Consider the following 14,863-nt stretch of genomic DNA (forward strand, 5'->3'; position numbering starts at 1 on the left):
AGGTTGCATGGGTTCTCAGCTTCAGCCTGGAACTGCATCTTTAGCGTCTGTCTCATCCTGAGGCTTCCAGCTTAAGATGAGGCAGTTACTGGTTTCCCTGACTTTCCAGCCTGTGGGCACAGTTGGCATAGGGCTCTGTTCCCTCAGGCCACACGATCCTTCCCAACGGAAGCCCTCTGAATATTATCTAGATCCAGTCAACTCTGAAGAGTTCTGGCAACTATCGAGAGGATCCCAAAGCTAAGGAGCCTGCATTTTAAAACAGGCTGTAGGTAAACCTACCTTCTGCTTTAGAGGGAGATGTCCACCTCTGCCCTGGAACAGTTGGTGCTGTGCTCACAAAACATGCAGAAACGGGACACTGTAGAGACACTGTAGAGATCTGCCTCCCAGCAAGGCCTGAGGCATTATAGGGCCTTCTGTGTGTCAGCCACAGTGAGGACAGCCGTACCTGTGCCCTGGGCACATCACTTCCTTTAGTAAGGGATCCTCTATTCAACATGGCCCTTGAGTCTGACTCCTTCCCTGGTTGCCTTTGCTTACACAGTGCCTTGAGCCTTCACATACTCTGCCTGTGTCCTTTAGCCCCAGTTCCACAGGTGCTCCTTTGTGAGAACACTAAGCCTTTTGCAGAGCCTGCAGAGGAAGGCTGACACTTCCCAGGGGTTCCACCTCAACCTTTACTTACCAGCTCAGACAACATTTCCTCCAGAGAACTGCTCTGATGGCTGCCTGGGGTTGCTCCCGTGGTGCCAGTGTGACCTCTGCACAGCTGCCTGGGGCTGTCCCCGCAGTGCCAGTGTGACCTCTGCATGGCTTTCCTTGCTTTGCTTCCCTTCATCAAACTTAGAGGTCTTGGAGGAACTGTGTGTACTCAGTACTTGCCATGGCCTCTGGCGCATAGAGGCATTTAATGGACGAATACTCACTCCACATACTAGGAGTTTCCACATTGGAAACTCCTAGAAAGTGCTGGGCACACAGACACCTCCAGTGGTGTCAGTGTCTGGGCTGATTGACAGGACATGCCATTAGCCCCTACTCTGTCTCCTTTCAATGTGTCATTTTTCACCTTGCTTTAGAGATCTGAAGGCCTAGTGGACCCCTGTTTGAGAATGCTTACCTTGTCAAAGGTGCTATTCATTTCAGCTTTATATAAGGGGAAAATCCTACTAATCATTTTTTACAGTGATTTAAAAACCACAAACTTCATGTTCTTTTAAGTTAGTAAATATGAAACTCATTTCACTCTTAATAGCCTATAAAAATCAACATTAGTTTAAATTAATCGTCTGTTTGTAGCTTACATGGTAAGTTTCAAATCTCAAATGCATCTTTACAGCAGCTTTTGAAGGCTGATGTTGGAAAGAATGACAAATAAGACCCCACCATGCCTGGAGCCAGGTTTGAGGCTAGCTCCCAGTGGTCCCTAAAAATGACGAAACTACAGCAGCAGACAGAAGATCAGAGACTCAACCTAAGGAGCGTGAGCCCTCTGTGAGACTTGGGGAAGTGGGGAGCATGCTGGCTTTAAGAGCAGCCCCTCCCCGACACTCAGACCTGCATTGAATTCGGCTTCTCCCAGAACCCTGGTTTCTTCATTTTTAGAAGCATGGGAATGTAACACACAGCACGGGACTGGATGGGGTGACGTGTTAAAAAAAAAAAACTCACACAGTGTGCTGGATTATTGCTGATTTCATAATCAGAAGGATCCAGATTTTCATGGCAGAGAAGGCACAACAATTGTATGCTGGATCCCTGAGTTGTGGGACGTCAAGACATTTCTTAACTTCCTTAAGCCTCAGTTTTCTTACCTACTAAACGGAGCCAAAAGTGATACTGACCTAATAGGGCTGCTTTTGTGGAGGAATTGGAAGATGACCTACTATTTGCTTGCTCAAACAATGTGCTCAGTACCCGTGAGGCAGAGAGCCAGTGACCACCCAGACTAGTCTGTTTCTCATCCTCCCTCGTCAGGCTGGCGAGTCCTGTTCTGTCATATGAGTTTATGAGCTAAAAATCATGTTTGTAAAGCAGTGGCCCCAAAGTCGAGCACTTTATGAGGTTCCTATAAGACGGGTGTTGTTATTTCTAGATTCCCCCTGCTTTGTCTGAGGTCTAGCTCTGCGTGAATGGATGAGGCAATTTTGATTTTTCCAAGGTTTCTTTGACAGCCCAGAGAGGGGCAAGGAACCAGAGGGGCCCCATCCACTGGAAACCACAACCTGGAAATGAACTTCCTTAATCAGTACCTTGCAGAATCCCTGCAGCTGGTTCTCCTCTGGAGTCGATTGGAACCTCCTGGGCCTCCCTGCTCCTTCTCCGAGAGGAGCAAATGTCATCCCACAGCCAAGATTTAGAAATTTGCCACACCGGATCAGAAACAGATCCATCTGCAACGAGGTCAAGGTTCTCCTGCGCCAAGGCCTCAGCTGCGGAGTCCCTACAGCCTGCAGGGTGGCCTCCAGCCTGAGGTCAGCACTGCCCGGTGGGGCTACCAACAAGTGCTGTCCTGTTCCTCCTGTCTGTAGTGGGTAACCACCCAGATTTCCATTTCAGAAGGTGAGTCACGTTCGGATGTGGAGAGTACATCAAATAACAGTTTTTAGGATGTGAGTGTTATAGTTGCATGGCAAGAACGCATTTGCTTTGGAATGAGACCTCTTCCTACATGCCAGGCTTATAATCTCTTCCATCTGTCCCCATTTCTGGTGAGTCCTGATGGGCCCCCAGGGCTTTCTGAGCGGCAAGGCTGCCCTGGGCATTACCGTTCCTAGGAGATGCTCTCACCAATGCCTAAGGCTGGAGGAGAAGTCAGGTGATTGAACAAGCAGGCTGTGAGTAGAGGCCTAACTCAGAATTCACTTGCTGTGCAGCCTCAGACAATTGCTTGACATCTCTGTTTTATATTTCACACAGAGGCGGTATGCTCCCCTAGAGCTCTCTGATACTTGGACCATACAAGTGTCCACAGATAGAGGCTCAGTGAGCGAAGAACAGCAGCTGCCATTAATGAAGCACGTACTGGGCTCAGCTCTGTGGGAGGCACTGGGCTTTGCCACCGGCTGAACTGAACGCAGCAAAGCAAGTATCTCGGATTGTTTCTGGAAGAGAAGGTAGAAATGGAGCCAGGGTGGCATCGGAACACTTAGGACTTAGCCAGCCTCACTCCCAGGCTCCATAATACATGTCCTCCAGGAGACAAAGTGGACTTAAGGCAAGGAAGGAACCTGCCACATCAAGTGTGGAGCCAAGGCTTCCAGCTCAGTTGTGCTGTTAGAAAGGGCCACGGGTCTGCCTCCCTTGGACAGTGAGCCTCCTCGGGCGCTGCGCTCACACAGGAGGGTTCAGGCCAGCAGCACCCCTAAGCACAGCTGGCCTAAGTAGGCAATAGGGGTGCACGGCTCAGTGCAGAGCAGCGGGGTTCTGCCAGGACACAGGTGCCAGCAAGAGCTGGGCCGCACACCAGCCTGCTTCCTACCGTTGTGGTCCTGCTGATCTTTAGAGTTGGTAGATGCTCTGAGAATTTCCTGGGAAAGAAGTCCCTGGCCTGTTTATGAGCTGGGAGATGGCCACCTTTGCCTGCTCTTCCCCCACAGGAAGAAGAAACAGAGCTCGATACAGAATGTTGTGACTTCAGTCCTAGGACCGTGAGCTGGTAAGTGGAGAAGAATGACGAGCCCTGGGCCCTGCCTTCCACTCTGCAGCCTTCTGGTCTTTGGCCATATGAGATCTGAGTAAGTGGTGCTTTTTAGCTATTCATCAAATGCTTTGTCATGCCTTTGCTTTGACGAGGTGAAGTCTTTCATGGACTGCACTTGCAGTCTAATTTTGAGCTTGGGTTCAGGCGGGAGGCACATTGGTTTCCTGACTGCTCTTGTGAGTGTCACAGCTGGGTAGCTTGAAATGACACGTCTGGGCTGTTTCACAGCTCTGGAGACGTATCTGCTGTTGACATGTCTGTGGGGCTTATTTCCTGTTGGAGGCCTGCTCCTTACCTCTCTGCCATCTTCCATGGCCCCTGGAACTTTGGCCTTGGCCTTCAAAGAGGCACAGAGCACCAGTCTGGTATGTAGCTCTGTCTTCTTACTGCCCTCTTTGCCTCCCACCCTTATAAGGACATTTGTCATCGGATTTAGGGCCCACCAGGACCCAGGACTATCTCATTCTCAGATACTTAACTCTAGCTTAAAAGAACCCTTTCCAAATACAATGGCTGTCACACATTTCATGCTGACAAGCTTTTTGGGCCCCATTCAATTCATCACAAGGGTCAAGAATAACAGAATAAACAACATATGACTAATTGCACATTGTAAGGAGTGAGGAAAAGATGCTTGCAAAGTAGTAGAGACGATAAAATACCTACTGGATCCTCTGAGCTTCAGATTCTCTACCTAGAAAATAAGAAGAATGTTTAACTGAGACAGCTGCTTGAGAGTTTAAGATGTACTTATTGACTGAATAACTGAAGAAAGCGTGCTTACCCAGCAGTGGTGCATAGGATGTTTTCCTCCCCTGGCTTCAAGTTTTTCTCTCTCCCTTCTCCACCTCTTCCACCTTATTTATTCATATATTCAGCTTGCTCTGAGACGCTACTGGGTGCTAAGTTTTTATTCTGAATATGGAGGGCACTGCAGGAAATAGACAAAACTTTGATTTCCTAATAAGTGTATGTGTTCATCTGGGTGATAGGTACAGTTATGCGTCAACTTGAAGCACAGAGGGCCGGGATCTGCATAAAGACATTTCTGAGTGTTTCCGAGATGGTGTTTCTAGATGAAATCCACATATCATTTGGTAGACTGAGTCAAGCAGATTGTCTTCGCTGAGGTGGCTGACTGTTTTTCCAGGCAGCTGAAGAGATGGCACGGAAAGAAAGGGGAGGAAGAAGAAAGTGTGGCTTTGAAGGAGAGCATAAGCTTTCGGGCCTTCGCCTGGTTTCATCTTCACACTCTCCACTCCTCTGTATCTTGGGCTTCAGCTGTGGATCAGAAGTAAGTCACAGACTCCTCCAAGGTTTCAACTGCTGACCCGTCTTGTAAATCCTGGGACTTTCCTACCTCCATGGCGTGTCACAAGGGCTGATTCCTCATAACCACCCCCCATGGTGCCAAATCACTGCAGAATCTTGGTAAATAGAACAATATGATCATCTTTATCCCCCTTGAATGTGGCATGGCTTCTTCAGCCAACATCTGTTTTTTATCTGCAGAGCAGTGCTATGAATTAGGTAAAGCAAGCACCCTGAGAACCCTCACCTCACAGAGGAGGAAACTGTGGTCCAAGATGGATTCCCTTTGCCTACAATGCTGTGGGGCAACCCTCTAGAATCTCCAAAGCCAAGACCCTGCAGGAAACCAGGGGAGAAAACGGGCCTCATCCAGGTCTCTGAGCCTCTCATCAAGGGAGATAGAGCTGTGATTAAATCAGTTCTCCCCCCTCCCTTCCCCACTTCCTCTCAGTCAGGGGGGAAGAACAGTTACTCTCCTCTTTGATTTTTAACCTACCATTGGCCATCCAATTAGAAACCTCTTGAAATTCCACTGGGAAGAAATAAGAGAGTTAAAGTGTGATGAGCTTAGGCAAATCTTGTAAAACAATACAAAGGCAAGGTCTAACAGAAAAGCTGTGTCTAGCCTTAAAAAAAAAAAAAAAAAAAAAAGCAGCACTCACCAAAACTCTAGATGACTCGTGGTGGTTCAGGCTGGAAACAGTTTGAGAAGGTATTCCCTTTTGGTTCTTTCTTTCTATAGTCAGAAGGCCCGAAGAGGATCTCTGGCTTGTCACCATGTACAGCTTGAGAAGACGACACCCACCTTCCGCTCAGGTACCTCACCTGTCAACCCAGCACTTGATTGTCCACACTGCTTGCTGATGACAGGGATGCAGGCTGCCCCCTCTCTCAGCCTCATGAGTGGAAATGGAATGTGGTGGTCGGGGAGGCGGGGGCAGAGGAAGGCCTTTTCCTCTGTAGTCTGTGCTCGTAGATTGTCACTCTAAGATATTCCATGTTCATGGATGTAATCTGAGATGCACATGGCTACTCACACAGCTCTGCGTTTGTAAGGACGAAGCTTCGGCCTCAAACAGTCCTGGGTCTCAGTCCCAGTTCCTTCCTATTAATAGGGGAAACATGGCTGCATGTCCAAAGCTTTAGACTCTGTTTTCTCATCATCATCATGGAGGCCTGAACACAGTCTTGATGACTCATAATTTTCTTGTGAGGACTATGAGACATAGAAGGCAGCAAACCATCCAAAATATTGAGGTGTAAGGTTAGGATCAAAGGAGGCAGGCCCAGAACACATACTGTCTTCAAGGCTAAGTTCATGCCAGGTCTGTTGGCCCATGAAACTAGCAGTGAACCACTCTGGTGTTCTGTGGCAGTTTATAGCACTGGACACACATTATCTTACACTGTCTCTGCTGTTGTAGGAAGTCTCTTTCTTCTCTGGTCCAAGCTTTTTCATCTATAAAATGGGCTCAGTCAGAGCTCCTGCTGTGCCTGAGCTGATGGCCTTCCATGGAAAGCCCAGCAGAGGAAGTGAGAACTCGCCTACTTACTCTCTGTCCACTGGGGAAGTAAAAGCTTACGTGCTTGGTATAAGTATGGGATGAGATTGTCATCATCGTCACCAAATTTTCTGGGATAGGTGAAGCTCTTGGGTGGCAAAGCCTTTCCCAAAACTGACTGATCAAGCATATCAGAGAAGTCAAGGTAATGGTGACACATGCCAATAATCCCAGCACTCCGGACACAGGTGTGGGGGACTGCTGTGAGTTGGAGCAGCCTGGACCGCCAACTGAGTTCTAGGCCAGCCTAAGCTTCAAAATAAGACCTTTGCTTAAAGCCAGAAAGCAAGCAAAGGAACAAATGAAAACCTATACAACAACACATCCACCATGTCTGGAGTCGAAGTGGGAGGCAGCGTAAATAACATTTGTAGGGCTGATTGTACCGTCCCCTGGGATAAGCATCTTCAGTGTTTCTCACGAGGCAAGGTTGAATACCGTCTATCCCACACTGACACGCAACTCTCACCATCCTGAGGGCTGGGGCTGCAGGTGTCAGGCAGGTCGGCTGAGTTCTGGCTTCTTAGCAGAGCGCTGGCTGGGTTCTTCCTCCCACGGGGACTCGGCACTCTGCCGTATCACTTGGCACTTCTGCCCATCTCACTCTGTGCTCTGGGATGCAGGATACTAGTGGGTGATCCACACAGTGCCAACGCCTGTAGAGAAGATACATTCCCACCTCTCCAGGATCTGTACACCTAGACTAAGGGCTTTCTGCTTCATCTCCAGGAGGCTATTTTCAACTAATCCTCTCCTGAGATCCTTGTGGTAGACTTTAAAGAGTCTGTAGATTGACTTCAGCCTTGGTCCTCTTCTGCTTGTTGGTTTTGCACCTCAGGGGCACCTCAGGGAGAAGCCTTGGTTCATCTGGAGGATGCCTACCTCCTACCACAGCAGATAAAGTGGGTGTTTGGAGACACATACCTCCTCTGTGTTTTCTTCTTCCATCGAGATGCAAACTCATTCTGAACACACTTCCATCTTTACTATGGGACAGCTGTGTTCCATCAGGGGCAGGTGTTCACTGCATTGGCAGCAATGTTAGTGACAACTGAGCCTACGGTGGGGACTGGTGGCTCTGACCAGGGACTGCTTGAGCGTTTCATGTATGTATTTCTCATATGTAGCCAGTGTTACCTTACTGGTGCTAGTCATGGTTTTCAGATGAGGAGATGAGGCTATGGTACAGGGAAGCTATACAGCTGCAGAGTGGGGAGCCTAGGGGAGTTTGCTTCGGATCCCCGTGGCACTGATAAAAGGGACCCGCTGCCCACCACTCAGGACACTGGGCCTCTGTGAGCAGTAGAGAGCCATGGTTGCCATACCAAGCTACTGTGTTCACGCCCTGCAGCATGGACTCTGGGTCTTCAGGAAGACCATGGTGGCTGCCATTGGTGGCAAGAATGCAACCTGTGCACCTTTGGAAGGTGGATGAGCGCCCCTGTGACCCTGATCCCACTGTCTGATAGTGAACCCTAGCAGAGCCTGATCTCAGGAGAGAGAACTCAGAGACCAAGTGAGATTAGCCAGTACTAAAGAAAATTATAATTATGGTAAAAAAAAAATACTAATTACTTTCAACATTCATTGGTTACTTTCTGTATAATAGCCATTAATATCCATGACTGAAACATTGTTCTCTCTCTCTCTCTCTCTCTCTCTCTCTCTCTCTCTCTTTCTCTCCCTTCCTCCCTCCCTCCCTCCTTTCTGTTTTTCTTTCTTTCTTCCTGTACTGGACATTATAAAAGATAAACAAGGACTCTATCACTGAGCTCCAGCCCCAGACCACTTTTTAACATCATCATCATCATCATCACCATCATCATCATCATTGACAGGGTCTCTCCAATTTGTCCAAGCCACCCTTGAACTCTGTAGCCAAAAGTGGCATTAAGCATGTTGCCTTCCTGCCTTCCCCTCCGAGCAGCTGTGATGACAGATCTGTGTCACCAGGCCCAGCTTATTAGACAACATTTAAATGTTATTTACTCTTTGCAGTGAGAAGTTGTATGTTATTTTCTTGGATTTAAAATAAGGAAGCAGATTTTGTTATCCTCTCATGTGATCTCTGTCATAAAACTCTGAGACTGAGTTTGTTCTATGATCCTCACAGTGTGGTGAGACTGAAACGCAGAGAGGCTAAGAAATGGGCTCAAGTTTGCACAGCCAAGTACAGAAGCAGGGCTAGGACTCCAAGACCTTAAGACACTGGCCCAAGTTACTGCAGTAAATCAGAGGCAGAGCTAGGACCCAAACCAGATTCCAAATTACTTTTTTTGTAGAATAATAATATGTTGTCTCACAAATATTTGCATGCATATATACTTAGAGAGATAAACTTTGATCATGGAAGACACTGAGAGCATGGTGTCTCCCCATAACTTTTTTTCTTATCCTTATCCACTCCTGCCAAACCCCTCCTTCCCCACAACCCCCCTCCCCTCCTTTCATGTCTTTTTCTCTCCTGGCCACCGCATTTAATTAGCATAGGTGGACTACTTTACTTGAGCAAGGGCAGGTACCAGTGACTACAACAACTTGCCTAGAATTTTGCTGTGGTTCTCAAAAGAGCCTATAACTTATGTGGACATTGTCCCAGTTTTGTGGTAGGGAAGTGGAGGTAAGGACAGGAGAAATAGCTTATTTAATACTGCCCCTGATTTACTCTTCTATTGAGAGATCATAATGCTTAATGTCTTCAGGGAAAAGTTTTGGAACCAGCTCATGCTCAGTATGGTGACGGGAGCTGGTGGGCTTTGACTCAGGGACGGCCCCTATCCGGTTTGGTGTGGGAACTTGGCTGCAACTAGCCTTGGGCTACAGACCTGGTGCCTAGTCCTTGTCTGCCAGAGCTCCGTCTTGTGCAGCCAGGTGCTTAGGCCACAGTGTGTGTCATCAAGTTGATGAGACACTACCCTCTCACTAATGAGCCTGAGCCCCTGCACAGAAAAAGGCCCCCTTCGTAAGGGCTGTCCAGCATGAATCCAGTTACCAGAGATGCTTGGAGCGGAGGGGACTGACTCACACTGAGCTGTCCTCCATCCTGGGGAGGCAGCCCGGGAGCCACCGCCTCTCCCACACACCACCCTCTTGGCCCAGACTTCTCTCTACAGCATTTAGACCAACGGTGCATTTCTCACTGCCTCCTTCCTTTGGCATCTGCCAGGATCAGGAGGAGGGCTTTGTCTTCTCTCTCTCTTTCACTTAGCCATCTCCTGTCTCCTTTAGTGGCTGACAGACACAGCCAAAGCTGAAAATCTCCTCCATTTCTCAGAGAACCTGGAACCAGTAGGCATCTGGGCATTGGGGGGTGGGGGTGCTGAATGGCCAGGTCTGGCTTCTTGCTGCCAGAGGAAGAATTAGTCACTGGGCCTCCGCTGCTGCTGGCAACTGGCGGTGTCACGGGGAGGAAATGCACTTGGGATGAGTGAGTGCAGCGTGGTATTCACAAAAATCCTCTTTTTTAATTGAGCAGAGGAAGCAGCCTACTGATTTCCCCTTTCGTTTGCCATCTGCTCAGGCCTCAGCAGGCAGGAGGCACTGGACCCAAGTGGAGTGGGCGCGAGACTGAGCAGCTTCACACGCAGTGTTCCATCCCCATCCATCCCCCCCTCCCCCCTCTCACCTCTCCCCCCCCTCCCCCCTCCCCCCACCCAACAATTGCCTTGCTCTCAGTGTCTGCATTTTCCCTAACTAGTTGGTGGCTGCTTCCCCAAGGTCGCACGCAGTGTGCCTAGGGCCAAAGCTTGTCACTCAGGTCCCTGCTACCTTTTCCCCTGTTCCTCTTGGGTCATCTCATTGTCACCTGGACAGGTACCCTCCAGGGTGTCAGAGGTTTCCCTGTGTTTGGGTGTAGTGGCTGCTCAGTGTGTGGTTGTGTGGACAGTACAGTTCCCATAAGTACACGTTGAACCGATGCTATTCTTACCCTTTAGGGATGTTTACACTTTCAAAAATGTCTCCAGGAAAATTGGACGGAGCAGCCATCCCAGCCGTTCTAGATCCCCCTGGGGAGTTTCTTCCCTCCCTTCCTCTATTTCTTGTTTTCTTTCTCTTGCGTTTTCATTCAAGGTAAATTCTGGCACAGGTGGTCCTAAGTACTTTATAGTTATTTATTGATTTCATTACCATTTCCGCTGTGTGACACCAACCTACCTTCAAGATCACTGGGCACAGAGTGGCTGCGTTGTCTGCTTGGAGACACACAGGATGATATGAGAAGAGCAAGAATTACCAGGCAGGTTTCACAGCAACGCCATGAAGCTGAAGGCACTACACTGAGCATGCGTGTTGGGTTTTCACATGTCTCGCTCCACCTGACACTCACACTCTCTGAGACATGGACATTTACTCCTGTTGAAACAGGGTACGAATTCAAGTTTTCATAGTGCATGGATGAGCAGAGCTTGAGAACCAAATTCACTGTGCTTCATGGATTTCTAATGATGAAGGTGAGTATGCCGAGGAATTGGGGCCAGCTGGACCAAGGGTGAAAGATGCTTTTTCACATTCATTCTGTGACAGTTGGGTAGAGGCTCTCTTTGACTCTGTCTGTCTGTCTGTCTCTTTCTCTCCCCCCCCCCCTTTTCTTCTCTTCTCCTTCCTCTCCCTTCTCCTCTACCCCCCAGCATGTGAGTGAGTGTGTGTCTTTGTGTTAGTCATAAAATTAGTTCTCAGAAACTTGAGGTTTTAATAAAACATGAAAAACATTTTACCCAGCGCCCTCGCTTCCCTCTGGGATCTTAGGTGCTGCACAGTTGAAGGAAATGTAACCCATATGCTTGATTATTCATACTTCCATCATCAAAAATGTTGTTGATTCTTTGAGAAACATTTGATTTTCTGGATGTCATTCTTTTTAGAGTATAGAGGAAGAGTCTTTTCATCCCCAGAGCTACTTGTTTATTTTCTTTGAGTATCACTTTGTATCATTTGACTGGGGTGAACAAGTGGTCACTAGACTACCCCACAGTTTCCTGTGGACTTTTAACCCATCGATAAGCCCAGACTTGCATTTTTCAGTCTCACAGCTTTCAAAGGTGGTAAGGAGGGAAGCCAGTTTTTGTAGAATGCCTAGTAGCAGTCCTCCGTGTCGGGCGAGGTACAAGAGCAAGACCTGGTGAGTGGAGCCTTACTCTCACATCTAATTGATGTTTTTGTGAAGTCAAGGTCACCACTCCTATTTTAAGGATGTCATAGATGCTGCAAGAGCCAAGTTTCCCCCCACACAAGACTGGGATTTTCTTTTCTCTAAGCTCCCTCATTTCCACTGCCAGCTAAAGGCATGGACAACTCCAGGAAGAACCAAATGGTGTCACACTGCCCATCCTGCCTTCCCAAGGCTGAGGAAGAACTTCAAGAGAAGAGAAGGTGAAACTAGGTATGGGTTGTTTCCCAGGTGATGGTGTGTGATAATTAGCAGTGTTATCAGTGGCACAGCAGTAGCATTAAAAAAAAAAAAAAGGGCTAAAAATGCCAACCAGGAAGCTAAGTGTCTGAAACTGTGGAAAAGACCAGGGAAGATATTCAGAGCCAAGAAGCACAGAGGCTATTGCAAAGCACTAGGCCCGAGTAGGCTGGCTTACAGACTTCAGCAGCAACTCCCTGGCCCCTCCGGCAGCCCACTTCCCTCAGCTTTTACTGCCCTATTGTCATTATGTTCTGGACTTCTTAATTCGGAGGCTTTGGGGGCCACATCCTGCCATCAATTTGGGGCTGACTTCAATGCGCATTCTGTGCAGGGCCAATGCGGCAGGATGCAGCTTTCTGCTGGTGGGCCCTGATACAATAGGGTTTTCTACTGAGATCAATGGATTAATTGCAAAGGCTCCATTCGCGGCCATAAGGAGGAGCATTGTTTTCCCACAGCCCACAGGCCGGCGGCCATCAGGGCTTTGCCAAACTTCATTTCTGAAAAGCTGGAGAAAACAATTTTGTAAAGAGGGGGTCGGGGATGGAGGGGCTTAGGGGAGTCCTTTTGCTCATCTCAGTAAAGGTCAGAAACAATTACAGTGAGAATTCAGAAAGCACATTTGTTCTCTGACTGTGGCCCTGTCTGGAAAATTCCACCCAGAAACAATTGTGTGTTCCTCTTCCAGCCCTCCCCTCCTCCACAGGCTCTCTCTACCCAGGCCGAGCCCACCCTCTCTTTCTAGCTTCAGCCGCTCGCTCCCTCGCTCTCGCTCCCCGCCAAACTGCCTCCACTGTCTGGGCCCTGAGTGGTCCAAGGCCTCAGCTCCAGGCCAGGAGATAAGCATCCAGAAGCATAGACCACGCACTTCTCTGAAGCAGAGAACTAGGTGTGTCTGGAAGAAAGAGTTGGAAAATCTGCCTGGGCCCTGCGCGAGAGACTCCTGTGTTTACCTTGAATGATCGGACTGTAGGATTTTTTTTGGGGGGGGGGGCAAGCTGCCCGGAGCGTGTGGTGGGATGTTGCCTTTCTCGGGTACTATGGAAGCTTGTGTGGTTGTGCGCCACACAATCCCAGGGATGTTGGTTCTGAAACTTCAACTAGACAATTCTTCACAGGCATCCATGGGTTCCCGTTTACTTCTCACCTGACGGATACATAGTCTCTCCTCTAAATAAGTACGTGAGTCGTAAAGGGGAATTCTAAGCCCTGGTGGTGAGTTTCACTTGCATTTTACAGGTGAGCCAGACAGGCACGGCTGAGGAGGCAGGGTACACAGTTGCTAAGTGCTTGATTTCAGACCAATGACAAGAGAAGCCCCAGGAAACCTGGGATCCCTTTCAGCTCCATTCAGAGACAAAGTAGCCAGCCCCACCCAGCATTGCATCTGTCATGTAAATAGTGCTCAAAAATATTTGTTGCATAAATGAATATATAGTTTTTGATATTCTAAGATATGTGGAAGCCCAATCCCTCTCTGCCTGACTTCTTTACTACTATTGGCTGGATCTTTGTTGGGGGTTGGTCTATTGCTATATGTTCTAATGCTAAGTGCTGGCCCCAAAGATCTGGCTGCTGCCCAGACAAGCACATTCTCACATATACCTTTCTTTGTTCTGTAAACCTTTGCTCTACCTAAGCTTTTTGTTTTTTGGGTTTTTTCCATCTGGTCTTTTTTTCAAGACAGGGTTTCTCTATATAGCCTTAGCTATCCTGGACTTGCTTTGTAGACCAGGCTGGCCTTGAACTCTCAGCGACCTGCCTGCCTCTGCCTGAGCCTCCTTGAGTGCTGGGATTAAAGGTGAATGCCACCATGCCTGGACGCTCTCCCTAATTTAAAGTTGATTGGTTAATAAAGTTGCTGACTGGGTCTGTAACTGGGCAGAAGAGAAGTAGGCGGGGCTGAGGTTCCCAGGGTTGGGGTCTCAGGAGGGACCCACGAGGCCAGGAGGAGAGAGATGAAGCAGAAGATGTAGCTGGAGAGAAGAGAGTCGCTGTGGGGTAGGATGGACCATGACCATGTAGTCCTGAGGGGCTGGCCTGATAGATCAGAAGCAGCCTAGACAGGAACAATTAAGGCAAGTATCGTGGGACGTGTAGCTGGGAAATAGCAAAAAGGCTTAGAGGGTTGATAGCTGCCCAGTTGCTGTGCTTTAAAGCTTTTATACATCCAAGAGGTTTCTGTCTGAATTATTTGGGAACTGGCAGGGGTAGAGAACCCCTCTAGAGTTTAATATCACCCTTCTACAACAGATCTTAATAGTATCCAATAATCCTTCTAGAAAATTCTTTTGACGCAATTGGCTTACCAATCCCTTCAGCTAGACTGACATGAGCCTGTCCCACATTGGTTCCCTCTTCCCCCATCCCTCTCCTTTCTGCCTCACTTGTAGTGATTCTCTTTTTCAAGATTTAATAATAGAGTGGAATTGGGGGGGCGGGGCATGAGGTTGAAGGAAACTGTATAGTCTAATTGAAATACCTCAGCATCTGCACACAACATGGGCCCCAAAGGCCCAGCATGATGAGATTAGAACTGGGTGCTTATCCTAAAGCCATCTTCCCTTTCTTAGAAAACCATGGGGTGGGTGTGGTACCTCACACTTGTCAATGTACTCCAACCTGTGCCCCAAAGAGACCAACCCTGGATGCTAAACCATGGGACAGTGTACTGTCCCAGTGCACTGCAGGAGACACTGGAGGCAGAGGAGGCCAGGGGCTTCTGGGCGATATGGCCACGAGCAGGAGCCTCTTGTCGCAGGCCTCTCGGCAGGCCGTCCAGCAGTGCCTTCACCCAGCCTCATTTTCTCAGCCTGGCCAAGGCTCCCTGGTCACGCTAGGATCAGATTCAGTCTGTCTCCTTTTCCTCCAATT

The 14,863-nt window shown here is 48.5% G+C and overlaps 1 protein-coding gene across 1 annotated transcript; it reads left to right on the forward strand.

Annotated features, from left to right (window-relative positions):
* The first annotated feature begins 2,491 nt into the window (after positions 1-2,491).
* On the forward strand, positions 2,492-11,878 carry LOC311598717 (uncharacterized protein). Its single transcript, XM_084784037.1, has 6 exons — positions 2,492-2,565; positions 3,603-3,740; positions 4,857-5,000; positions 5,760-5,833; positions 10,945-11,030; positions 11,856-11,878. Exons 2-5 carry the CDS (start codon positions 3,676-3,678, stop codon positions 10,965-10,967), a joined length of 306 nt encoding a protein of 101 aa, XP_084640163.1. The 5' UTR covers positions 2,492-2,565; positions 3,603-3,675; the 3' UTR covers positions 10,968-11,030; positions 11,856-11,878.
* Positions 11,879-14,863: the final 2,985 nt, after the last annotated feature.

This window comes from Acomys minous, assembly GCF_964271855.1.
Source record: "Acomys minous genome assembly, chromosome: 1".
Taxonomy (NCBI): Eukaryota; Metazoa; Chordata; class Mammalia; order Rodentia; family Muridae; genus Acomys; species Acomys minous.

Bases quoted from the DNA above. Each gene is read 5' to 3' on its own strand.
- LOC311598717 (XM_084784037.1), top strand. From the start codon at position 3,676: ATGACGAGCCCTGGGCCCTGCCTTCCACTCTGCAGCCTTCTGGTCTTT. The intron at 5,001-5,759 runs GTAAGTCACAGA...TTCTTTCTATAG, and splicing joins GCTTCAGCTGTGGATCAGAA to TCAGAAGGCCCGAAGAGGAT. The intron at 5,834-10,944 runs GTACCTCACCTG...CTGTTGAAACAG, and splicing joins GACACCCACCTTCCGCTCAG to GGTACGAATTCAAGTTTTCA.